The sequence below is a fragment of the Eumetopias jubatus genome, unplaced genomic scaffold (genome assembly GCF_037043125.1).
Source record: "Eumetopias jubatus isolate StellerSeaLion01/CBP00866 unplaced genomic scaffold, mEumJub1_p1.0 scaffold_6, whole genome shotgun sequence".
Lineage (NCBI taxonomy): Eukaryota > Metazoa > Chordata > Mammalia > Carnivora > Otariidae > Eumetopias > Eumetopias jubatus.
Window position 1 is genome coordinate 81,205,090 of NW_028274812.1, and position 25,535 is coordinate 81,230,624.

The 25,535-nt window shown below is 35.9% G+C and overlaps 1 protein-coding gene across 8 annotated transcripts in view; it reads right to left on the minus strand.

Annotated features, from left to right (window-relative positions):
• MYO6 (myosin VI) overlaps positions 1–15,070 on the minus strand; it is an 85,514-nt gene extending 70,444 nt beyond the window's left edge. For all 8 annotated transcript variants that reach the window (XM_028097876.2, XM_088024317.1, XM_088024320.1 and 5 more), the window contains exons 1-5: positions 14,954–15,070; positions 10,279–10,348; positions 6,291–6,364; positions 2,839–2,968; positions 986–1,091 (exon numbers count right to left, since the gene is read on the minus strand). In XM_028097876.2, the coding sequence (XP_027953677.1) occupies positions 986–1,091; positions 2,839–2,968; positions 6,291–6,364; positions 10,279–10,348; positions 14,954–15,070 (497 nt within the window). The remainder of the gene's footprint in view (positions 1–985; positions 1,092–2,838; positions 2,969–6,290; positions 6,365–10,278; positions 10,349–14,953) is intronic.
• Between the last annotated feature and the right edge of the window lie 10,465 nt (positions 15,071–25,535).

Here is a 25,535-nt window from a genome sequence, read left to right on the forward strand (position 1 = left end):
CTCAGGGTTGTGGGTTTGAGTCTCATGTTGGGTGTAGATATTACTTAAAATCTTTAGGGCACCTGGGTGGCTCAGTGGTTTAAGCATCTGACTCTTGATTTTGGCTCAGGTCATTATCTCGGGGTTGTGAGATCAAGATTCTATCTCTCCCTCTCCTTCTCTAAAAAGATAATAATAAATTAAAAAATAAAATCTTTAAAAAATACAATAAAATAAAGTATGCAAAAGTATACAAAGTCAACCTGTTCAATCAGAGATATTTGTACCTCTTTGTTCATAACATGTTCACAGCAGCACTATTCCCAACAGCCGAGATTTGGAAGCAACCAAAGTGCCCACTGATGAATGAATGAGTAAACAAAATGAATAACTATGCAGCCTTAAAAATGAAATCAAGGGGCACCTGGGTGGTCCAGTCAGTTAAGCATTTGCCTTTAGCTCAGGTGATGAAATCAGGGTCCTGGGATGAAGCCCCACATCGGGCTCCCTGCCTAGCGGAGAGTCTGCTTCTCCCTCTCTCTCTCTCTGACCCTCCTCCCCGCTTGTGCTTGCTCTGTCTCAAATTAAAAAAAAAAAAAAAAAATTACAAAAAAAAAAAGAAGGAAATCATGACACATGATACAACAAGGATAAAACTTGAGGACATTATGCTAAGTGGGATAAACCAGTCACAGAAAGACAAATACTGTATGATTCACTTATATGAGGTATCTAGAATAGTCAAAATCATAGAAGCAGAAAGCAGAAGGGTAGTTGCCAGGGGCTGGAATAGGGGGAAATGGAGTTGTTTAATGGGCATAGAGTTCCAGTTTTAGAGATAAAAAATTCTGGAGATTGACTGAAAAACAATGTGAATATACTTAACACTAATGAACTGTACACTGAGAAATGTTTAAACTGGTGTTATGCTATATATTTTTTTAACCACAAATTAAAAAAAAATAAACCTGTTCAAAATATTCCAGGTTAGCTAAAAACTCCTCACCTTAGAACAAATTTTGTATTTTCTGTTTTGCCAGCTCCTGATTCTCCAGATACGATGATAGACTGACTCATCTTGAGCACCTTCATATCTCGAAAAGCCTTATCAGCTAGGGTCAAAATAACACATTAATGATGAGTGGTGTACTAAATACAGATCTACTAAATGATACAAAGTTGTCTTACTATCAAAGAACACTTGCTCTTAAAGAAATTATAAAGGTGTGTTTACAGTTAGTAACATTTTAAAATAAAATCATTCAAGTGTTCAAAACATCTCTAAAAGTTTTTACTTTAAACGTCCTATCTTACTACCCTGACAGCTAAGTAATATGAAATCCAAATAAGCAACTCTTATGTTTGTACTAGAATGTCTTCATATTACGATCTGTGGCTCAGTTCTTCCTAATTCCAGAGCAGACCAAAAAAAAAAAAAAAAAAAAAAACTCAGTATACATAACTAATGAAGACCCCAGGGAAAAGCAAGAAGTAACAGCTACCAATTAAGAAATTTGGTAACCAAAAATTCTGCTGGAGAAAAAACTTCCTAACTGCAAAATCTGTGTAGTAGTACTACAAAGACAAGTTGAGCACAATTTAATTCTGTTAAAGTGGTCTCATATTAAAACAATTTTAATTCAAAATTAGGTCCTAACCAATTTAGCTCTATAAGACAACTATTTCTCATTTCAGACATGTGCTACCCATACAAATGAAGAAGGCTTTACAAATGGCTTTAACTCTACTGGACCGAATGCAAACTGCATCTAAGAGTATATCCATCCTTCTGACCAGGGGCTAGGACAAGGGGAAAATTTATCAACAATCTGTTCCACCCACTTTCATGATATTATTCTAGACATTTTTTTTAGCAGTAAACAACTAAAAATAAGTCAGTTTATTTACATTTTAAACATATAATTTCTCTCCAGTGATGAGCTTAGTCATATTCAGGTTCTAAAGATTTTACACCATTTTGCTAGCTGATACAAAACATAGTAATGCCCATCAGAGCATCTCAGAACCAAAAGTCAATCCGCTATTGCACTGGATTTGGCTGACATTCACTCTGCCCAGTACATAAGTCAGCCAAATTGGGAAGTGAAGCCTGGTTTGGTCAAAACACAGGCATGAAAAGAAACCCCAAAGAGAAACAGACTGCACTAAGAACTACTACCAAAACATGTCATCATATAATAAACTGCTGATTATGTCTGGATCCAAAAGGTTAACTAACATCTCTGTACTTGCAGTCACCAGCTATGGTAGGGTTGTGTATGTCAAAAAACCCCATCTCTGTGTTCCTCAGAGCTAAAGATGAGAGAAAACCTGAGAAAGGCAAAAACTGCTGTCTTCCCACATGGATTCCCTAGCAATATACAGCATATATCATTTCTAATTCTTAACATTTATAAAGCCCTGATGCAAGATAAGGTAGGGAAGACGTCTGCTCTTATGGCTCATACCCAGCCTTAGTAACATACTCACAAGTGATGACCTGGGTAACAGTGGAAGGCCCGGGCCTCAAAGCTATGAAGGAGGACACTTTTAAGACGGAGCTGCTCATGTCAAGGAGCCAAAAAGAACCATTAGGTCAGCTTTTATTACATCCAAATTTCAACATATTTAAGAGGACGCAGACACATTTAACAAAGATAATGATGTATAACTACCCCATGAGTTAGCTGCAAAAGTAGTCTTCCCCATCCTGTGTTAAGATACATGCTCCTAAATAATGGTGATACATTCAAAATGCATAAAGGCCCACCAAAATACATATTCAACTCATGGTATCTTTTATTAATCCAAAAGAAAAACAGTAAATTTGTACAATATAAGGGAAAAAAAATCACTTACCAATTGCAAAGACATGAGGTGGCATGGTCCCAAGAGATTTTCCTTGATATGACTTTATTGTTTCTGAAGAATATATTTTAGGTATGTCAAAGTATGGGTTCACTGCGATCAGAATGTTGGCGACATATGTCTAAACAGAAAAGGCATAAATATAAAATTTTCCAATTACTATTTTTATTTAAAACTAAACAAGGCTCATAAGGAGAAAGAAAATACAGCAAATACAGACCTTTAATTCTCTATATAAATTAGGTCTTCCAAATCTGCATTTCAAGCCCTAAACATACACTCTGTACAGGACCCGTATTTCTCTAATTCTTAATAAATATTTTCATCTTCTCATCCTATATGCATCTCAAACTCAGCAGATCCAAAATCAAGATTATCTCTCTTGACTACAGTTTGCCTCAAAGAAAACACTCTCCTCCCATATGCTCCCTCCTGCCCCCCCCCCCCCCCCCCCCCCCCCCCCCCGGTTCATGATATCACCACCAACACCACAGACATTGAGACAGAGGCTGAGTCTAAGCCTCTATTTCAATCAGCCATCTTCATTGACTCTACTTAAGAAATCTACTCTCCTGGAGCGCCTGGGTGGCTCAGTCATTAAGCGTCTGCCTTTGGCTCAGGTCATGATCCTAGGGTCCTAGGATCGAGCCTGGTGTCAGGTTCCCTGCTCAGCAGGAAGCCTGCTTCTCCCTCTCCCACTCCCCCTGCTTGTGTTCCCTCTCTTGCTTTGTCTCTCTCCGTCAAATAAATAAATAAAATCTTAAAACAAACAAAAAAAAAGAAATCTACCCTCCTATATCTATTCCTAAACCTCAAGTCTTGGTCATTTATATTCCTCACCTTGACTACTTTATTTACCCTGCTACTGAAAAGAGCTCATAGGATCCTCTAGGCCAATCTCCATCACTGAAAGCCAAGAATTAATTTAGTGCTCCAGTGAGCACTTGGTCCCAGATTTTTGCAAAACAACATATGTTAACCATTGCCTAGAATACTGGACAGGCTAAATGTTTAATGACCAACTTAAGTTTGCTTTTAAATTTGGAATTTAACTGTGGCTCTAAAAGACCAGAAAAATGCACCAATAGGATTTATAAAATTCCTTGTGGGTAGAAAAAGAGTTGTGGTTTAGCAATTAGCTGTGGTTTACTGGCCAAACTAGGGCAGGCAGGACCATATTTTTCTCTTTTCTGCTTCTAGTTGTAGAAGGGAAATGATGCGGAAACACTGAACTCTCAGACTACTAATCTAAAATTCAATGAATGCTCTCAAAGATGTTTACTGCAGTGGAGTAAAAAAATTTTAAATTCCAGGTAATAATCTTTCTGTGGGAAACAAAGGAAAGTAACAGACATTTTAGTAGCCAATGAAAATGTTAAATGTGAGTTAGCTATTGTTCTACTCAAGTCTAAGGAAGAATTATGATAATTCTGGTTGGTGAGAAATAGAAAAAAATCAAATTTAAACTCTTATTCCAAACTACTTCCATTTCTTCCATATGTTAGAGTAATAATAACTATAGTTATGTATTGCTGATTTTTAATATTTTATAACGAAAAGATATAATTGGCTAGGAAAAACATACCAATCATGGCCTCAGATAACTTTGAAAATACTGGTTTTCCAAACAGAAGCTGATGATGCCAAACAGCCATTATCTAACAGAGGTCATGTGCCCAACTGCATACATATTTTAGGAAAAGAAAGATCAAAAAAGCTAAGAATAACCCTAAAATACTCCAGAGTGATGTAGACATTATACATGAAAAACAAAAACTTAAATTTCACAAATGGATAATTTTTTTTTTATCAATCATGCAATTTAGAAAAGACTTGTAGGTCGACTAAATGTGAAAAAAAAGACAACTAATTTTCTTAAAAGTATAATAAACATGCGTATAAATCTTCAGTTATTAATGGTCACAGTCAGCAATGTGCAATACCATAGCAACATAGGAAACTAAAAGACCAATAAAAATCCCATGAGTGTCAAGCTTTTGTATAAATACCCCAAATAAAAATAAAGTATCTCAATTCTTAAAAAGTATAATCATTCCTTGTAAAAGTAATAAAAAATTTTCCAGATTTCTAGAAAAAATATTGAAACAATTAAAATTTGCTAAAATAAATATGATTGCTCTACCACCAAGTAATATAAGACATGTACAGAAAAAATACTGACCATTTTTACTTGAAAGATGGTATTTCCTGGTTAGAGCCAAATCAACTTTTAATGACTTATTACAAGTTCAATTGTTTTAACAAATTTAAAAAATTTGCATTGTTTTGGTAACTAAAACAGCATTTAGCATACAGCAGATTCTCAGTATTAGTCTGCTGATTGAGTGAATTTTGCTTCTAAATGTATTTCTAATCAAAAAATAGCCATATATCAACCTATATTCTCTATTTACTCTATTTTTGAAAAAAATCAAAGAAGAAAGTGAAGGCTAATATTGTATACAATTGAAAGATGGCAAGTAAACTCTCCTGAAAAAGACAAGACTAGTTCTATTTCCCAGCTGTCACTATTAGGACAGATGGCAAAGACTAAAGGTAATTTAGTCAGAATTAAGTAAGTATAATTAGGCAAATTGATAGTGATATAAAAGATTAAGACTGCCATTTGAGCTGAGAAGAGTCACAGAAGCCATGTGTTTTCTTCTTGCAAAAATAATGGAGCCCCATCTTTATAACAGGAGAACTACAGTGGGGTAATTTATCTCCAGCCAACAAAGAAATCTACAAGGTCATATTAGAATAAAACCTCATGCATGCCCAATGAATAATTATAATTAAAACATACTAGTTAAGTATCCATCTGAACAATGTGGTATAAACCCTAACTAACATCAAAAGCATTTTCTTTCATTTTTTAATATTCTGGTTTTTTAAGGTAAGTTATCTAGGGTTTAATGAAATATTACAACTATTTAGGCTCTATGATGTGTTTTAGTGTTCTTGAGATATCCTCAGGTACTGCTTTCTATTTTAATTTACATTTCTTTGTCATCAAAGTATTTATTTCAATATATATTCTCTTTATCTTTGTAAGTTATCTTAACTTTTTGCAGAATAATGTGGAAAGTGAATTAACTAAATGGCATCTATAAACATATGCCAAAAATAAGAAATCAAAATCCCAATTAGTGTTTTTTTTTAAACAAATTGGATATTTTTAAGTCTGAAAGATATCAGATGATGCTCTGAATTCATTATTTCATTCCACAAATATTCATTAAGTGCCTACTATGTACCATGCATGTTCTAAACCCTGGAATTAGAGCAGTAAACTAGAAAAAATCCTTATCCTTATGGAGGTCACACTATTCAACAGAACAAATAAGATTTCCTGTTAGAAAATTTCAAGCTTGACAAAATCAAACAGCAGCATGTAAAACAATTATCCCCACAAAAACCTAAATCATATGTAAAATACTTACATAAATTCTGTCTTTACTATATCGAACTTTGATATTATGAAGAAGAGTGGCTTCATTTAAATACATTAGTGAACCTGAAACATAAAATTTGTAAACCACTAAATATTTGAAGAAAAGCAAGATAAAACAATACTATCTTAATCTGAATCACTCTGATCCAAGCTAAAATCCACCTGCTAGGTTAGATTTAATCCCATCTTTTTAAAATGCTGGGACATGTAAAACCCCAGAGGCCAATTTAAAATATAACCAGTTTACATATGTGTTACAGTGATATTTTTAAACAACAAATTTCCAAACAGGTGAGTACATCTATTGAGTACCAGGTGAGTATACATTAATGAAAGTTGATGAAAGTTGACTAAGAAGTTGAGTACAATTCAAGTGGAAAGTACTACTTCATAGAGTGTTGATTTTAATACTTTCAATACAACAAAATGATTATACTAAATAAATCAGATGCTCAGAATTTTACAGAAAAACACAAAAGATAAAAATTTAGAATGAGAAGGGACAATCAGATCATTCAGTCAATGCCTTACAAATGATATAAGAGTCCCGGGAAAATTATGTGTTAACCCAGGACATGCAGCTAATTAACAACACAATCAGGGTAGAAATCTTGTTTTTCTGAAATCTGCTCTACTAATACATCAGAGTATGTATTATATCCATACATATATACACACACATATATATAATTGTTAATGTGCATTGTATTATACATAATATTATCATAATATAATATACTGACTTATTCTTTCTCCCAGCCTAATATTTACTCTCCCAGCCCTCCACTCCCTTGGGTTTCATTTCTCCATTTCTACCACATGCTACAGTAGACAAAACCACTCTTTTTCCCCAACACTTTGTTTCTATTATTGGCACTCTTCTCTAATCCATCCAGACTACTCAACACGTAAATCTAACTAGAACACTAATTAAATCTCTCTGCTCTTCAAAAAACATCACTGGGTTTCCATCAACTACCAAAATCCATATTCAAGTCTGATATTCAAGGCCCTTATTAAACTTGCATTCAACTGACTTTTTCATGTAATTTTCTGTAACTCCCTTTACTATGGTCTAACTTGCAAGGCAAACTAAACTACTTATCAAACCCAAATATATTCATGCATTGGAGTCTACCTCTGTATCTCTAGGTGTCAAAAGTCTACCTACACTTTAAGGTCAGTTCAAAAATTATCTCACAAAGGATAATTCCCCATTTTCACTACCACCACCACCACTAGAACTACTTTCTTCTTTGTACTTTCTTTAGGGTGCTTACCACAGACCAATCCTGTCAAACAAGAATCTCTTGCAATATCTATCTCAAAAAAGACTGCCTAGGCCTCTATAGTCATATAATGTAGCCAGTTCACTTTCCAAGCACATATGTGGCACTGTTTTTTCTTTCCTTTTTTTTGGAGAGAGAAACAGAAGGGACAGGAGGGGCAGAGGGAGAGGAAGAGAGAATCCCAAGCAGTTTCAACGCCCAGTGTGGAGCCCCACGTGGGGTTCGATCTCATAACCCCAAGATCATGGCCTGAGCTGAAATTCAAGAGTCAGATGCTTAACCGACTGAGTCATCCAGGTGCCCATCTCACTGTTTTCTAATGTCACTTATAACAGAATACAACAAGAAGTTAGTGAGTGAAGTCTCCTAACAGTTGAATGGCATCTTTCCCTTGAATTGAGAAAGATCTGGAGAAGGTAGGCAGCAGAGGTATATCTAGTTTGACTTCTGGTCACCAACCTTTCTATATCCCTGCACTTCTTCCACCTTCATCCTCCAGGAGCCTGATCTACATGTCACCTTTTCTTATCCAAAGCACAATGCTAAACCACTCCCCCTTCTCTCACCTTCCTCTGAACTACCATTCTGAAATACCATTTACCTTTCAACGTCTTAATAAAATGAAATACCTTGAGTAGTACTATTTAAGAGGAAGACCCTTGTGTCCATTGGCAGATATTTCACAACTTAGGGATTCATTTAGTTTCATTAAAAGATATTCCTGATAAGGCTGGGGGTGTGTGTGGAAGGAAGTAAAGAAATGAGAGCAAGTCGTCGTTCACATGTTAGTATGGCTTTATATTATTAGCTTTTTCAGGGGAACATATTGTGGGATTAGGAATTCTAACTTAAAGGAAGCAGAGAGAATATCATATAACCATGTTTTAAAATATTAATTTAAGAAATGGATTAAAAAAATTCAAAACCATTTATGTTTAGCTACATGCAGATATGCAAACAAAAAAACATTATTTTAATATATGAAAAGGATTAATTATTCTGAATGTTCTGAATGTTCCAGCAAGTTTTAACAGAAAAGAATCATTTCTCTGATTTTAAATACTGTAGAATCTCATTCTTTTATTTCTTTCCTTTTTTTTTTTTTTGGTTCTGATTACTATTCAGAAAAATATTATGAGACAAATTCTCCAGCAATTTTGGAAAGGAACTCTACATTTTTTTCCCTCAATCTCCTACACCTAATAATAACAGCTACCATTTGAGAGACTGTTAGAGGTCAGGCACTGCACCAAGCATTTTAAATATGTCATCTCTAAACATGCAACATACACATTATTACTCCCAATTTAACATGAGAAGCTCAAAGAAGAGAGATAAATCGACCAGAAGCACACAGCTTCCTAACGGCACAGTCAGAATCTGAACTCAGGCTCTCCCTGAGTCCCTGGGCTCTCCCTTACTCTATTTATTCCACGTCGTCCCATCCACATATGCGGACCTTACAGGCTTACTCAAATGTGAACTCCAGAGAAAAATCAACAAGGACAAAATACATTCCTTTCTCTTTTCTTTTTTCAAAAGATTTTTTTTTTTAAGATTTTATTTATTTGACAGAGAGAGACACAGCGAGAGACGAAACAAAAGCAGGGGGAGTGGGAGAGGGAGAAGCAGGCTTCCCATTGAGCAGGGAGTCCGATACAGGGCTCGATCCCAGGACCCTGGGATCATGACCTAAGCCGAAGGCAGACACTTAACAACTGAGCCACCCAGGTGCACACGTTTTTTTAAGATTTTAAGTACTCTCTACACCCAGTGTGGGGCTCAAACCCACAACCCCAAGATCAAGAAATGCATGCTCTACCGACTAAACCAGCCAGGAGTCTCCCTTTTTTCTTTAAATGGAGAGTTTTTAATGTCAGACACCATTAATGATACCCAAGCAACAGGACATGATTCTTAAAACACTGCCAAATAGGGGTGCATGGGTGGTTCAGTTGGTTAAGTGTCCAACTCTTGATCTCAGCTCAGGTCATGATTTCAGGGTCATGAGACAGAACCCCACTTGGAGCCCCGTGACTCCCACAGGGAGTCTGTTTCTCTCCCTCTCTCTTTCCCTCTGTCCCTCCCCCAGCTTGCATGCTCTCTCTCTAAAATAAATAAATCTTTAAAAAAAATATTGCCAAATAAAAAATGAAACTGCTTAACCTTGAAAATGTAAGAATAAACATGGTCTGGTCACCAAATATGCTCAGATAAAATACAATGTTCTAAAATCAATTTTTCAATTAGTACTTATACTTCTTTTTAATGTTGGGTTTCCCTTAAACAGTGACATTAAATGGGTCTTCTTGATTCAACTTCCAAATTACTGAACCACATATACTACTATAAAAACTATCTGATTCTAGGTGAGCTTCAAAATAACTTTCAAAACTGTTAAGAGATTTTTGGTTCAGGCTTCATAGTAAATTATTACCGTTTCCCACATTTACACAACTGAGATAACACTACTAAAAGGACATTCAAGACTCTTTCACCAAAGTGCAAATGTAAGACAATAATGAATTCAGGACTTCTGAGCTCCTCCATTCACATGAACCTTCGTATCAAAAGGCTCCATTTCTTCTGAACCAGTATAGTATACCTAGTAATATAACCACTAATTTACTCTTTGGAAGGATAGCTTCCTTTTCTGTGCTTAGAACTATTTTTTAACTTGATACTTACAATTATCTTCCACATCTTTTTTGCTGTCTTCTTCTGCAGGGAACACTTGGTTTATGAGAGCCAAAAATGTCTAACAAACAAAACAAGAGCTCATTAAACTAGAAGCTTATAAATAGTAAGAAAAATAAAGGAGCTTAATTGGTCGCATACCTTGTAATAATGGCAACAGTATGCTCTTCATTAAACTGTAATACAAGATCCTTCTATTTATAAAGTCACTAACCCAAAAAGAGGATAATAACTTTACTCAAATATTATCCACTTTACCATGAACATGAAATCAATAATGGAAATCAATAAAAAACATCCATCCTGTGTTCTAACGCCCAGCTAGGATGGAGCAAAACAAGAAGTATGTTAATATTAAATTTACATGGTATGTACTTTAACAACTTCTTAAAAAATTTTTAATGTTTGTATATAAAGCAATTTTATTGTTTAAAAAAAGTAACATTCAATTAGATATACCAACAGAACAGACTATTATTTAATTAATGCTACTGTTTGAGTAAAACATATTAGACCCAAATTCCTATATAGAAATGTATCAGAAATATAAACACTATCCAAAACTATTTGGTCTGTAAAATTACAGATATCCATGGGTAAGTCTGTATTTATTATACCACTTAAATGCTATGGTAGAAACTCTAGAACTAAGATAGTATCTTGCAAGAGAGAATAAATGATCTCAAATTACATCTAAAGAGTGTTAAATTTTATTCATGTCATTCTAACAGTCATCTATAAATTTATACTTCTCAATTACAATTACTCTTGTGGTTGAAGTTTCCATCCACATCTAATAAAACTCTAAGGAAAAATGTTCAATTATTTTAAAGTAATATTTATAGGTCTACATTTGTACATATATGCCAGAGTATAAGACAAGACTACTGCTATAGTTTACAGAGTAAAATCCAGGCCGCTGATACTACCTTAATTCAAAGTCACACCCAAATCACACCCAAATTAGAAACCGGTTATGCCTAAGAACTCTGGAAGTTACTTATTTGGAACCCAGCACACATGTTATAAATGTGCAATGGTTTACAAGATAAATCATAAAATCAGAACTGATCCATAATGTACATTAAGTATATTAATGGCAATATAAAGCAATCTACAATTTATAACAATGATTCTATAGGAAAATGCATTCAAAAATAACTGCTTATGTCACAGACATTAGCCTTTTTTCACAGCTGTGGCAAAGGGGGTAAGGACTCCCCAGACCCCAGTTTTTGATTCTATCTTGTTAGGAGCCACATCAAAGATAAGAGGCTTCAGAAAGTGGGGCAGCAGTGGAGGACAACAAATTCCTCAAATGGGAAGGTTAAGAGCAGGGGTAAAAGGCCAGTAATGAATCCTAAAAGATAGTTTCTCTCCCTCCTTCATCCCCCAATTATCACCAGCCCTCATCTTCTTCTCCCTTTTACTGCCTACTCAGTGAGAAAGAAAATTTGTCTCATTAAAGCAATTGTTTTCTTTTAAAGAAGGAGGATGCATTTTTCTCCTATCAGGGGAAGATCACATAACAAAGCACACATTGATCACCAGCAGTAAACATCTACCACACATCAAACACAGCACATCAAGCTCCAATGACAAAACGGACAAATAAGAGTCTCTGCATTTGAGATTACAGTCTGGTAGGGAGGGGGAGAGAAATGTAAACAAATATCTCTGATAAAATATTACAGGCAGCTAAGAATTTTTAGCATTCCTCCAAAGAAGAAATAATCAACAGTAAATTCTACTGCATGAGAGGAGGAGGAAGAGATTGGGTATCTGTGGAAAAATTTCATAAAGGAGGTGACCTCAGTCTTCAGAGATAAATAATATTTGCTAAGCAAAAAGCTATGGAGAGAGACAAAAGGAGCACTGTGAGCAAGGACACAAAGCACCCAAAACCACCTGGTTTATGGTGAGGGCGTGAAAAATACTGGAGAGGAAAGATGGCAGAAAAGGAGAAACAGACCCACAAGAATAATCATATGGTAAGAGTATGAGGAGGAGACTGTTGACTGATAAAAGATAATCCTAGCAAATAGAGAGGAAAAGAAAATGTGGACCCTTAATATACCATAGAGTTAGAGCTTTAGCCTGATTTCCAGTCTGCTGCATATAGAACATGAAATCAATTTAGAGGTTCAAGACAGCATTTTCAACAGCATAAAAGATATTAGAAAATATCAGCATATATCACATGTGATAAGGATGTTTCACTTATGAATATGCATACACACGCATAATACACATACTTGTTGACATATATAATCTATTTCTTATAAATATATACACATGCACAAAACACCTATGAAATGCAATGTAAAATCCATTTCTTACTGTTGGTCACAGTCAAAAAATTTTTAAAGCCATTACTATCATCAAAGATGATAATACCCTACCAGAGCTAATAATTCCCTCTCTTCCATGCTTCTATTATATCAGCAAACAGATCTACTTGACTTGTCCATCACTTTATGCACTTAATTCCTTACTATTTAAAAGATGATAATCTCTCTACCATGAATTACCTAAGCAAAAGACTGCTATTCATATGGATCTTTTCAACTATATGGTTATTATAACATGTTATAGTTTATTAAGACCCTCATCAGAGAGTAGGAGAAAAAATTAGAAGCAATCCCTGAGAATTTGTTGACTTCCAAAAAATTTTTATGGAAAAAAGCTTCTTAGTTTATAGAATTACCTACAAATCCATAAAGTTTTCAAAACTCCACAATTTAAATTTGAAGTGTTTTTATTGCTTCTATGTATGTACTGACCAATACTAATAAGGCAAAAGTTGAAAGCACACAAAATATTTAAAATATGAAAAAGCAAGTTTCCTCTATGCCTGAATTGAATTATTTTGTCACCTGTGGATATTACAAAATATATACAACAGAATATTCTAGAATATACCTGGGAAATAATACTTTTCATTGCAGCCTTCTGATTTACTGTGCTTATAAAATATGTTACATAAAAATGAAAAAAGACTTTGAAGGATACTGAAAGGCTCATCAAATTTCTATAACCCTAAATATGCTACTTTGACATACTAATTATTTTGAATTAAATGTTCTTGAGAAACAGCAGGTGCAAGAAAGCCATTCTCACCCTCCTTTTTATCCCTGAAATCAGGAGAGAAAATTCCTATGTGAAAAGTGCCCTCCCTGTACCAGGAAGAAAGAAGACATTCTTACCACCAGAGAAGGGGAATCAAGACCAAGAGAAATCTATACAAACTCTGTCACACTAACTCTTATGTTCCTAATTACTTTACCACAATGTACTGCCCCTAACCCAACCCCTTTGTCTTATCAATTCTTCACAAATTTATTGTTTCTTTGTCAAAAAGGTATAAAAGCTTTCTGCTCTGGTCATTTCTTTGGATCTTCATTCTCTTGTGAAGGTTCCAATATACACACAAAAATGGTATGCTTTTCTACTGTGAATCTGTCTTACATCAGTTTTATTCTTAGGTCCAGCCAGAGACCTGAAAGAGTAGAGGAAAATTTTCCCTCCCCTACAGATTCAAATATATGAAAATAATCGAGCTTATTTCTTAACTCTGTCATTCTTTGAACATGTACAGCATTGTAAGTACAAAGAAGTAATTGTTAATAAATAAGAGGAAAAACTAAAAACACTTTGTGTTTTCTTTCCTGAGAGTATCTTTAATTGGCCTCCTCTAACACAGCACATTGTAAGCTATGCATTTAGGTTCCTGGGCTGTTTACAGTAACAGAATAGTTTTTTTCTGTGAAAAGACCTCATGAGAGATCCACCTTGTTTTTCTAAGGTTCCCAGAAGGATGCCAGTCATATGGCATTAGTTAACCACGTATCAGTAGAATATAAATTATTCACGAACAGTCTCGGAGTCTAAAGTAAACAGAAATGACATCAACACATTTAATTTAGTCAGAAGATCTGTTTAATAGGAGTATTTATTAAACTGAAAATTGTGAAGTTCTCCCACAAAAACAGACCTTATAGTCCCCAGGAAGACTCAAAGAGACTCCTGATCACATTTTCCCCAAACTCCCATTTTGTAATACTGTCTACCCTAAGCTTAAAAAGAAATAGATGCCATGTATACAAAATTAAAGTATGCTTCTATGTTTTAAAAACTATCATTATAATGAAAATATTAGTAATAATAGATGGGTTTGTTAGACTTAAGTATCTTAAAAAAAAAGACTATCTTTATTTAATATATTTACTCCAATCCCATGCTAATAAATTTAAGTAAATAAAAGGCTTAAAAAATTATCTAGAAGCTAAAGCAAAAAGCAAAATGATAAAATAATCCCACTCTTCATATTTTTGTTTTATAACATGTTGACTACATCACAGATATATTAGCTTTAGCAATATAGTATAAGGAATAAAAATGTTATTGTTCATATTTTATCATACAGCTATTTCTTAAGAATAAGATAATAAAAGGCTCACTAGATTTCTGTCCGATTTTATGATAGGATACCACTTTTTCCCTAGGATATATACTTAAACAATAATTAAATAACTCACTAGAAAACTAAGATTCACTTACCAGAAAATTGCTTCCCCTTATACTGTGCTAGGAATATCTATTTCATTAAGAAGGGAGACATCTATAGAAAAAAATCAAATTTTGAAATCTCAGCTGAGAAACTCACCTTGCCTTTTTGGTTCAAGGGTTCAATTGTTAAGCTGTCAGGGCCAATATCTACAATATTGCCCATCTGAAATCCATCTGTGGGGTGTGGCGCCCAAACGGGCTTTCCATCCTCCATTTTTGAAAGGAGTGTCCACTATCTCCTGTTTGAAAGGAACAAATAAAACAACATGAATAACTCTGGGGAAATAAAAAATAAATAACATATCTTTTTAGAAAGCTAATGTACGTTGCAATTCATAGAAACACATGCCGGCCCTGCCACAGGTAACTCTGATCCCTTTTATCCACCTTTAGGTAAGGACCAAGCAGAGACTATACCCCTCGGGTAACACCTGCTCTCCTACTGCCTTCCTTCAACTGTGAATGCACTGGAGTACTACACTTTTGAGCAGTACAGAAATCGGGAGAAATGGTCACAGTTTTTACTTATTGCCCCAGTGTAGCTGATAAAAACACTTCCTTTTATTACCTAAAGTATTCTGAATCACACAATAAATTAAACAGTTGTCCCAGGAATAGATGTTATTGTGTCGAGTTAACTAAGAGTTTAACAAAAGTCATCTCAAACCTGAAGGGATAAAAATGAGACATGTGAAAGACTACCTCCCCTGAGAAACTTACCCTGACAATTTGAGACTAAAGGGATGCTTTACCCATGTGGCTCCCTATATGTATCCTCACAGAACCACTCAGCATACTGGCTTTTTTTATTTTTTTTACTGAAGTAAAACTTATACACAGTGAAATGTACAAACCCTATGTATACAAGTTGGTGAGTTTCGACAAATACATATACCCATTTAACAAACACTGCAATCAATATGTAGAGCATTTCCATCATCCCCTGGAAGCTCCCCTATGGTCATCCCTAACCTCCATAGAGACCCAATGTTCTGATTTGTCTCATCATAGATTAATTTTTGCCTTTTCTTGAACTTCATATAAATGAAATCTTATAGCTTTTATGTGTGGCTTCTTTCACTCAACAAAATGTTGTTGATATTCAACCATGTTGTTGCACATACTAGCCCACTGACCAATTATACCACAATTGTTTACCTACTGTCCTACGGATGGACACTGAGATTGTGAATTCTAATTTTTCAAGTGTTCTTATAAAGCTTCTTTCATGCTTAGAACTGTCATATCTAACATTTATAATTCGTCCCAAAGGGTTCATGACATGTAAAATATTTAATTTTAACGAGCTCGGATTCTATGAGACTAATGTGTAATAGTGAATTGGCTAGTGAGTGATCCTGGATGTTCTAGTTTCAGCATCTCAGTGGGAACTTACTTTTCATTACTTATCTATATTTAAAGAAGAGCTGATGCACATACCATACTCTCCTCTTTTGTGGCATTTGTAAATCTGGGATTTCCCATGTGGATGCTCTCAGGTCTATTCTCTCCTGAAAGCCAAGGATGTGTAGTATGTAGTTCAGTCAAAAAGGGGCTATTGGCATGTTTGCAATGTGCTTCTTGGTTAATGTCTTTTATGCCATGACTATACAGTGGGATTTGCTTTCCCCAAGGAGCAAATGCTATTAGGTTTACATGTAATTCCAAGTTAAGAAATTAAATGAAGATTCTCCATAAAAGTGAATCAGTAACACTGCTTCAGACTTAACCACACCTACATCTACACACTTTACCTAAATAATTCTATGTAGTCCCATGGCTTTAAGTCCCATCTTTAGGTGAGTGATGCCCAAATTTATTGCTCTAGCCCAGAACACCACTCAGTTGAGTTCCCAGATGTTCATGTGCCTACATCTTCCCATGGGTATATCTAAAAGATGTAACATTGTTATGATTACATTGTTACTCTGTTGCACCACCGCAGCCTGTTCTTCCTTATATCAGTAAATGCACCAACATTCAATTCAAATCAAACATGGGGTCACCCTCAATTCTTCCAGCTCCCTGCAAATTCCTATCACTCCCCTAAACCTGTCAACTCTACCTCTAATAGGCATCTCATTTTCACCCATTTCTATATATTGCCTCTGTCATCCTAGTTAAAACCAACATGGCCTTTTACCAGGACTTCTGTAATTAACTTAAGCTGCCTATTGCTGCTACTCTTGCCAATCTGCATGGATCACCAGAAATCCTACTGAAAGGTAAATCTGATCATGTCATCCCTATTCCATCAGGGCATGAACTAGGCCTCTCTGTGTTTCCAAGGCCCAACACAGAGCAGGCAACTTAATAGTCACTGAGTGAATGAATGAATTGTGCACACAGTTTCGAAGAGTAAAAGGAGATGGTGAACTAAAAAGAGTTGAAAGGTCTTAAAAACCTAAGCTTGAAACTAAGCTCCACCACTATTTGACTAGCTCTTAAGCAAGTTACTTAATCTCGCTGATCATTATCTTTATCCTTACCCATAAGTGATATCACTTACCTTACAGAATTGCTATGAGGATTTAGTGACATAAAATTGAGATCATCATTCTAATGGTACCCAACAGATACTAGTCATGCTGTTCCCACTTATTTTTCCCAATATCTGCTGTTTGAAGGAAATTTTACAAAAATGGTCTTGTTATTCTTCTAAGTACAGAAGGAAATTACAGAATAGTCATGAAATATCATTAGGAATAATTAAGTATCTGAAAAAAATCACAGCAAAACAAAATCCTCAAAGTCTAAAAAAATGGCAAATTCCGTTGAACTGTTCAAATTGCTTTCCCATTCTGAACCATTTGCTACAACTTCCCAGTTAAGACAACAGATTTAAAGACACACAACTAATGTTGCCCCTTCATCAAATCCCTAAATCTACAGTAAAGTGATTCTTTAAAAAGAAATCAGTCCACAAGGATGGGAAAAAACGAGGAGACAATAGCAACAGTACTTTGGAAGTTGGAAAGCAGATGGTTGAGAGGCAACTGACTCAGCAAACCTGAGAGAGCTGAACCTCAAGTGAGGAACAGGGAAAGATGGAAGACAACTCAAATTTTACCACTGACTCTCAAAAGACATAGTAACTATACTGCAAAGACACTTCTAGAACCAAGAGTGAAAAGAGAGGGTCTAACATAAGAAAGACTAGGTGAAAGTTGTTTAAGAAAGAGATTTCCTGGGGCGTCTGGGTGGCTTAGTCGTTAAGTGTCTGCCTTGAGTTCAGGTCATGATCCCAGGGTCCTGGGAACAAGCCCCGCATCAGGCTCACTGCTCAGCAGGGAGCCTGCTTCTCCCTCTCCCACTCCCCCTGCTTGTGTTCCCTCTCTCGCTGTGTTTCTGTCAAATAAATAAATAAAATCTTTAAAAAAAAAAAAAAAGAAAGAAAGAAAGAGATTTCCTAATACCACCAACATGCACATACTCCACATTGCTAGGCAAATACATCCCCACTCCCATCACTACCCCAAGAGAAGCTTCAAGGTTATTTTCTGGAAAAGACATTCTCTGGAATGAGAAATGCCAGAACATTTAAGAGTATATATATAAAAATTACTATAAGCTGGGCGCCTGGGTGGCTCAGTTCTTTAAGCGTCTGCCTTCAGCTCAGGTCATGATCCCAGGGGCCTGGGATCAAGTCCCACATCAGGCTCCCGGCTCAGTGGGGAGTGTGCTTCTTCCTCTACCCTTTCCTCCCTGCTCATGATCTCTCTCACTCTCTCTCTCTCTCTCTAATAAATAAAATCTTTAAAAAAAAAAATTACCACAAGCTGAAAAAACGCTCTCTCCTTGACCAAACTTCAATTAGGCTCCTCTGAGCCTGCTTCTTGTCGAGGCTGTGCCATTAGGCCTTCCCTGTCTGTCCTATCTTTGTTGGGTCTGCATAGGCCAGTTTTAGCAAGACTCCTGATAAGCCAATTTGGAGAAATTCCCTCTCCCTTGATATCTGATCAAGTTTTTCATCCCCTAACTTTGATGTATAAATCCTTGAACTGCCCTCAAGAATCTCCCATCCTTGCTGTTTTCTCTTAGTCATTTTGTGTCCACTGACCCTCTTACTCTGCTTATTGGCTATAATCCCCAGCTGTCTTTGCTGTATTCAAAATTGAGCCCCATCTCTCTCCTCTATTGTAATACCATTTGCTATAGATTGCAATGGACTTAATTTTGTTGTTCCCCCCAAAGAATTTGTATTTTTTAATATGTGAACACTAACTCCTAATATGACTATATTTGGAGATCCGGCTTTTAGGAGGTAATTAGGTTAATGACATTATAAGCATGAGATCCTGATACAATAGGACTAGTGTTCTTATGAAAAGAGGAAAAGAGATCTCAGATCCCTCTATCCCCCCCAATGGCCATGTAATTACACAGCAAGATGGTGGCCATCTGAAAGCCAAAAAGAGTCCTCGTTAGAACTCAACCATGCTGGTACCCTGATCTCAGACTTCCTACCCCCAAAACTGTGAGAAAATAAATATCTGTTGTTTAAGTCATCCAATCCAATCCAAAATCCAATGCATTTTGTTATGGCAGACTAAACAGACTAATACACTCCTACTGCAATAATCCTGAATGGTCTTCCTTGTCATTTTAACAAGTGTTGAAATAATTTTCCTTTAATGATATAATAGTAGAAATGAAATATTCACTAGAAGGTATAAAAAATAAAGTTGAAGCAATTTTTCAGAAAGCCAAGAAAAAAGAGATGGGGGAGATATGAAAATGAGACAAGTAAGATTAAGCATCAAAATACCAGGAACAACAGACATCCTGCCCCCCTCAAAAAACAGAAGTGAGAAAACTAAAATGTCCAAAGAAGCTGAACTGAAAGGCATGATTTTCTAGAGTCTAGCCAAAATGCCCATTGAGTTCTCAATACAATAACTGGGAAAAACACACACATATACACAAAGACACTACGTCAAATATCAGAACACCAGGAATAAAGAGAAGATGCAACACATATCTAGAGAAATCAGAAGAAAAAAACGGGTCAGATCCAAAGGATCATGAATCAAAATGACATCAGCAACACTGAAGGAGGAAGTCAACAAAGCAATGTCTATAAAATTCCACAGGAAAATTATTTCCAACTTAGAGCCCTGTACTTAGGCAAACAACCAGCCCAAATTGGAGCATTATGACCCAAGAGACAGCCCTTGAGCACTGTCATCAAAGACATCCACTGACCTTGGACCCCATGAAGCTGGCCTAGATTCTTACCTGAACTTGTCGTATTCTAACTGTACTGATGATGTACTTGTGTCGGGAGAAACTGTGGACACTTCATATCCTTCCCTATTAAATTAAGTATTATTTTCTACCTAGTGCATGGTTTATATTAGAATAAACCTCTTTTTTAATAAGGTTTCACTTGTTTTTAGAATCCTAAATACTTATAACAAATTATCCTTCAATAATGAAGTCTGATTTATTCATCCCACAAAAGACAAAATTATTTTATTTTATTTTTTTTAAAGATTTATTATTTATTTTGAGAGAGTGAGAATGAGAGAGAGAGAGAGAGAGAGAGTACATGAGAGGGGGGAGGGTCAGAGGGAGAAGCAGACTCCCTGCTGAGCAGGGAGCCCGATGCGGGACTCGATCCCGGGACTCCAGGATCATGACCTGAGCCGAAGGCAGTCACTTAACCAACTGAGCAACCCAGGTGCCCGAAGACAAAATTATTTTAGACATGTTACTATTTGTTCCCAGAAAACCATTCAGAAAAAACCCATGCAATCAACATTCACACTCATTAAAAGCATGTTTGCTTATGAAGAGTACTTAAAAAGACACTGCAAAGGAAATTTTAAAAAGCCATCTCAATTCCCGGTGCTATTATACTGGAAACCTTAAACACATTAAAGCCTGATTACATATACATATCATTGGAGTTAGGTCAGCAAATCTGAAATTCTTGAAAGTCCTTACTTTTTCAGGAAAAGAACAAAAATATTTTACAATATGCCATCATCAACTAAAAATTATCTTTTTTTTAGGGCGCCTGGGTGGCTCAGTTGGTTAAGCGACTGCCTTCGGCTCAGGTCATGATCCTGGAGTCCCGGGATCGAGTCCCGCATCGGGCTCCCTGCATGGCAGGGAGTCTGCTTCTCCCTCTGACCCTACCCCCTCTTGGGCTCTCTTTCTCTCACTCTCTCTCTCTCTCTCAAATAAATAAAATAAAATCTTTAAAAAAAATAAAAAATAAAAAATAAAAAAATAAAAATTATCTTGTTTTTAGAACTTAATTGACAACTGATATTTTTTAAGTAAGCATTATAGTAATCTATATAAGTACAGTCGACCCTTGAATAACATGGGTTTAAACTGCATGGGTCCACTTGTGGATTTTTTCAATAAATATTTATTTTTTTTGAGATTTGTAACAATTTGAAAAAACAGATAAACCACATAGCCTAGAAATACTGGAAAAATTAAGAAAAAGATATATCATCTATTTATAAAATATAGATACAAGTCTAATAAAATATATGTAGATACTACTCTTACTTATCATTTGAGACCATAAATATATTTAAATCTACTAAAAAAGTTAAAATTTATCAAAATTTACACAAACACAGACCATACATGACACCATTCACCGTTCAGAGAACCATAAACAAACATACAGTATTGAATCATAACTATATAAAATTAATCATAGTGCATACTGTACTACTATAATAATTTCATAACTACCTCGTGTTGCTATTGCAGTGAGCTCAAGTGTTGCAAGTATCCACTTATTTACCATGTGACACTAACCATCTCCCAATGAACAGTTCATCTCTCCAGTACATTTTGTATTACAGTAAAAACTGATCTCTTGCAGTTCTCCCTATCAGTAAAGTTTGGGGGCAGTCTAAAGTTATATGCAGATTTCCAACTGTTGGGGTGGGGGTCAGCACCCCCAACCCCCATGTTTTTCAAGAGTCAACTGTAATCTATAGAAGCACTAAGTAATCTATAAAAGGCAATCTGTAACCTTTCAGAGGCATGCTAACTTTTCATTTATTCTTTGTTTAAAAGTAAGAAGCATAGCACTGGAAGGCTCCCTGGGGACCAGACATATTAAAGGCTACAGTGACAAATAATACACATCCATATTCTTCCTTCTCAACAACTCCAGTGATAATCCCAAAAAACCACCCTGGGCCACAAACAGAACGGGTGGGTCCATACCACAAAATGTGAGCCGTCATCTACTCCTTTACCTTCAAAGATTACACTTCAAATACTATAGCTATGAGTCATAACAATGCCTTATATTTTACTGTCTAGGGTATTAGGAATTGAATACTAGCTAAAGGTAATTTAGAGTTGGGCTGAAGGAGCCAGAATAAGATATCAAAAAGGAAAAAAGGAGTATTAAACAGAGTATGCAGAACCCTTATAAGTTTGCCTTCTACATAATTCATTCCATTAATTAATTACTTAGTCTCCTATTACGTATTACATACTGCTAAGTGCTAGAGATATAATGGTGAGCAAAAAGAGACACAATCTGGCCTTGTATAGCTTTCTTTTTTTTTTTTTTTAAGATTTTATTTTTAAGTAATCCCTACACCTAAGTGTGAGGCTTGAACTCACAACCCCGAGATCAACAGTCACATGCTCCACTGACTGAGCCAGCCAGGTACGCTGGCCTCATGTAGCTTTCTAATAGGAAAACAATCACCTGGAATAAGGCAGTAAATAAAACTAGCAAAAATCCCTGCCCTCCGGGGATCTTACATTCTAGTTGGGGGTAAGAGGGTGGCATAGATGTATCAAATTTGCCTTTTAAAAAAAGTCTACTCTTTCATCTGGCCAGGCCCTGGCCTTGCTGATCAAAAGAATCTTACGTGCACCTTTGGCACACAAGCTTTAAACCGGCAGCACTCTCATCTGTATCAGTATATCCTGAAGGCTATTAGCTTCTCTACTGTGAAAAAATGGGGCACCAGGTTAACAGCTGACTATGGTTGGTGCATTCTGTGTGTACCTAGAACAAACTTTCACTGAGCATTTCAGTTCCGTAAGAACTTCTTTGTAGAACAAAATTCTCCAAAATATTTCAGCAGGGTTCTTTCTAGTCACTAAATTACCTTTGAAAAGGCCTTCCTAGAAAACATTTCCAAGTTAATCTTGTTCTGCTAGTTGTACAAAGTATGAGAATTATGTAAATTGCTGTAATACTGGATAATGCATTCATTAAGCATCAGTACTGAAATTTGCTATTATCTTGGTTTTATCAGCAATGACCATTCATTAACAATGGGGAGAAAATACCTATCACAAAGTCCAAACTCATGACAAAGAAATAAAGAGGGGCACAGCAGGGAGCCTGCTTCTCCCTCTGCTGCTCCCCCTACTTCTGTTCTCTCTTTCTCTGTCAAATAAATTTAAAAAAAAATAATAATAACCCTTTGAGGGAAAAGGATGTAAGAACAAATATTATTTTATGAAGCCACATTAAATCACTGCACTTTCCTGTTATTGTTTATTTCTCCAAATGATATTGTTCTTTTTCATTGCACTTCTCTGATTAAAAATATTTTTAGGGGCACTGGGGTGGCAGAGTCAAATTAATAATTTTAAATTATTAATTAAAATAATAATTAAAATTAAAATAATAATAGAATAAAATAAGAGGGGCACTGGGTGGCTCAGCTGGTTAAGCGGCTGCCTTCGGCTCAGCTCATGATCCCAGGGTCCTGGGACAGAGCTCCACATCAAGCTACCTGCTCAGTAGGGAGTCTGCTTCTCCCTCTCTCTCTCTCTGCCCCTCTGCCTACTTGTGTGCTCTCTCAAATAAAATCTTTAAAAAAAAATAATTTTATAAAATTAGAAAACATCTCAAGATAATAAGATCTAAAAACTACCTCAATTTAATTAAGAAGTCTGATATGCACTCATTTGTTTTTTTAATGAATATTTAGTGAGCCCCTATCACACACCAGTCACTGTTTTAGCTTTAGATATTGATAAAAAAATAAAAGCTCTAATGTTTCTCAGTCTACAACATCAAAAAAGACAAGAAATGTTGGGGCACCTAGGTGGCTCAGTCAGTTAAGCTTCTGCCTTCAGCCCAGGTCATGATCCCAGGGCAGGTTCCTTGCTCAGCGGGGAGCCTGCTTCTCCCTCCGCCTGCTGCTCCCCCTGCGTGTGCTCTCTCTCTGCCAAATGAATAAATAAAATCTTAAAAAAAAAAAAAAGACAAGAAATGTCTAAGTCAGCTATGACATTCTTTCTGGTTTTAATAGTAGTAAGTCCAACTGATCATAGCCATGATCCTGATGTACAGTTATACTGGACTTCCAAATACAGCCTCAGAAAGCCCAATGTATTGATTAATATTTAAAGCTAAGTCTATTACCATGTGATTCTTAGAAATAGAACACCAAAGCTAACTTCAACTTAACTGGTACAGCTAAAATTAACTTGCCAACAAAAAAAGGTTAAAAAAAATAAAAGCAAATATTTTATTGGTAAGTTCATTACATGGTTAAGTATTTTTTTTTAAGATTTTATTCATTTATTTGAGAGAGAGAGAGAATGAGAGATAGAAAGCACGAGAGGGAAGAGGGTCAGACGGAGAAGCAGACTCCCTGCTGAGCAGGAAGCCCGATGTGGGACTCGATCCCGGGATTCCAGGATCATGATCTGAGCTGACGGCAGTCGTTTAACCAACTGAGCCACCCAGGCACCCGGTTGTTAAGTATTAAAAATATATATAAAATGATTTGAAAACCGATACTATCAGGCAAATGCATATATCCTGAATTATGAAAGCTGGTTATATGATATTCTTACAGATTTTCAGAAATGAAATCATTAACTATACTTCAGATATAAACTCCTACCTAAATTACTATCACAAAACAAGTCTGAGGGGCACCTGGGTGGCTCAGTCATTAAGTGTCTGGCTTTGGTTCAGGTCATGATCCCAGGGTCCTGGGATCGAGCCCTACATCGGGCTCCCTGCTCAGCGGGAAGCCTGCTTCTCCCTCTCCCACTCCCCCTGCTTGTGTTCCCTCTCTCGCTGTCTCTTGTCAAATAAATAAAATCTTTAAAAAAAAAAAGTCTGAGATTTGTCTTTAGACATAATCTAAATAATATATGGAGATAAGATCTAACAATTATAAATATTTATGCCCCTAATATGGGAGCAAGCAATCATATAAACCAATTAATAACAAAATTAAAGAAACACATTGATAATAATACAATAATAGTAGGGAACTTTAACACCCCACTCACTGCAACGGACAGATCATCTAAGCAGAAGATCAATAAAGAAACAAGGGCTCTGAATGACATGATGCACCAGATGGACTTCACAAATATATTCAGAGTATTCCATCCTAAAGCAACTGAATACACATTCTTCTCGAGTGCACATGGAACATTCTCCAGAAGAGATCATATCCTGGGTCACAAATCAGGTCTCAACCAATACCAAAAGACTGGGATCATTCCCTGGATATTTTCAGACCACACTGCTTTAAAACTTGAAGTCAACCACAAGAAAATATTTGGAAAGACCACAAAGAAACACATGGATGTTAAACAGCATCCTACTAAAGAATGAATGGGTCAACCAGGAAATTAAAGAAGAATTTAGGGGTGGCTTGGGTGGCTCAGTCAGTTAAGTGTCTGCCTTTGGCTCAGGTCAT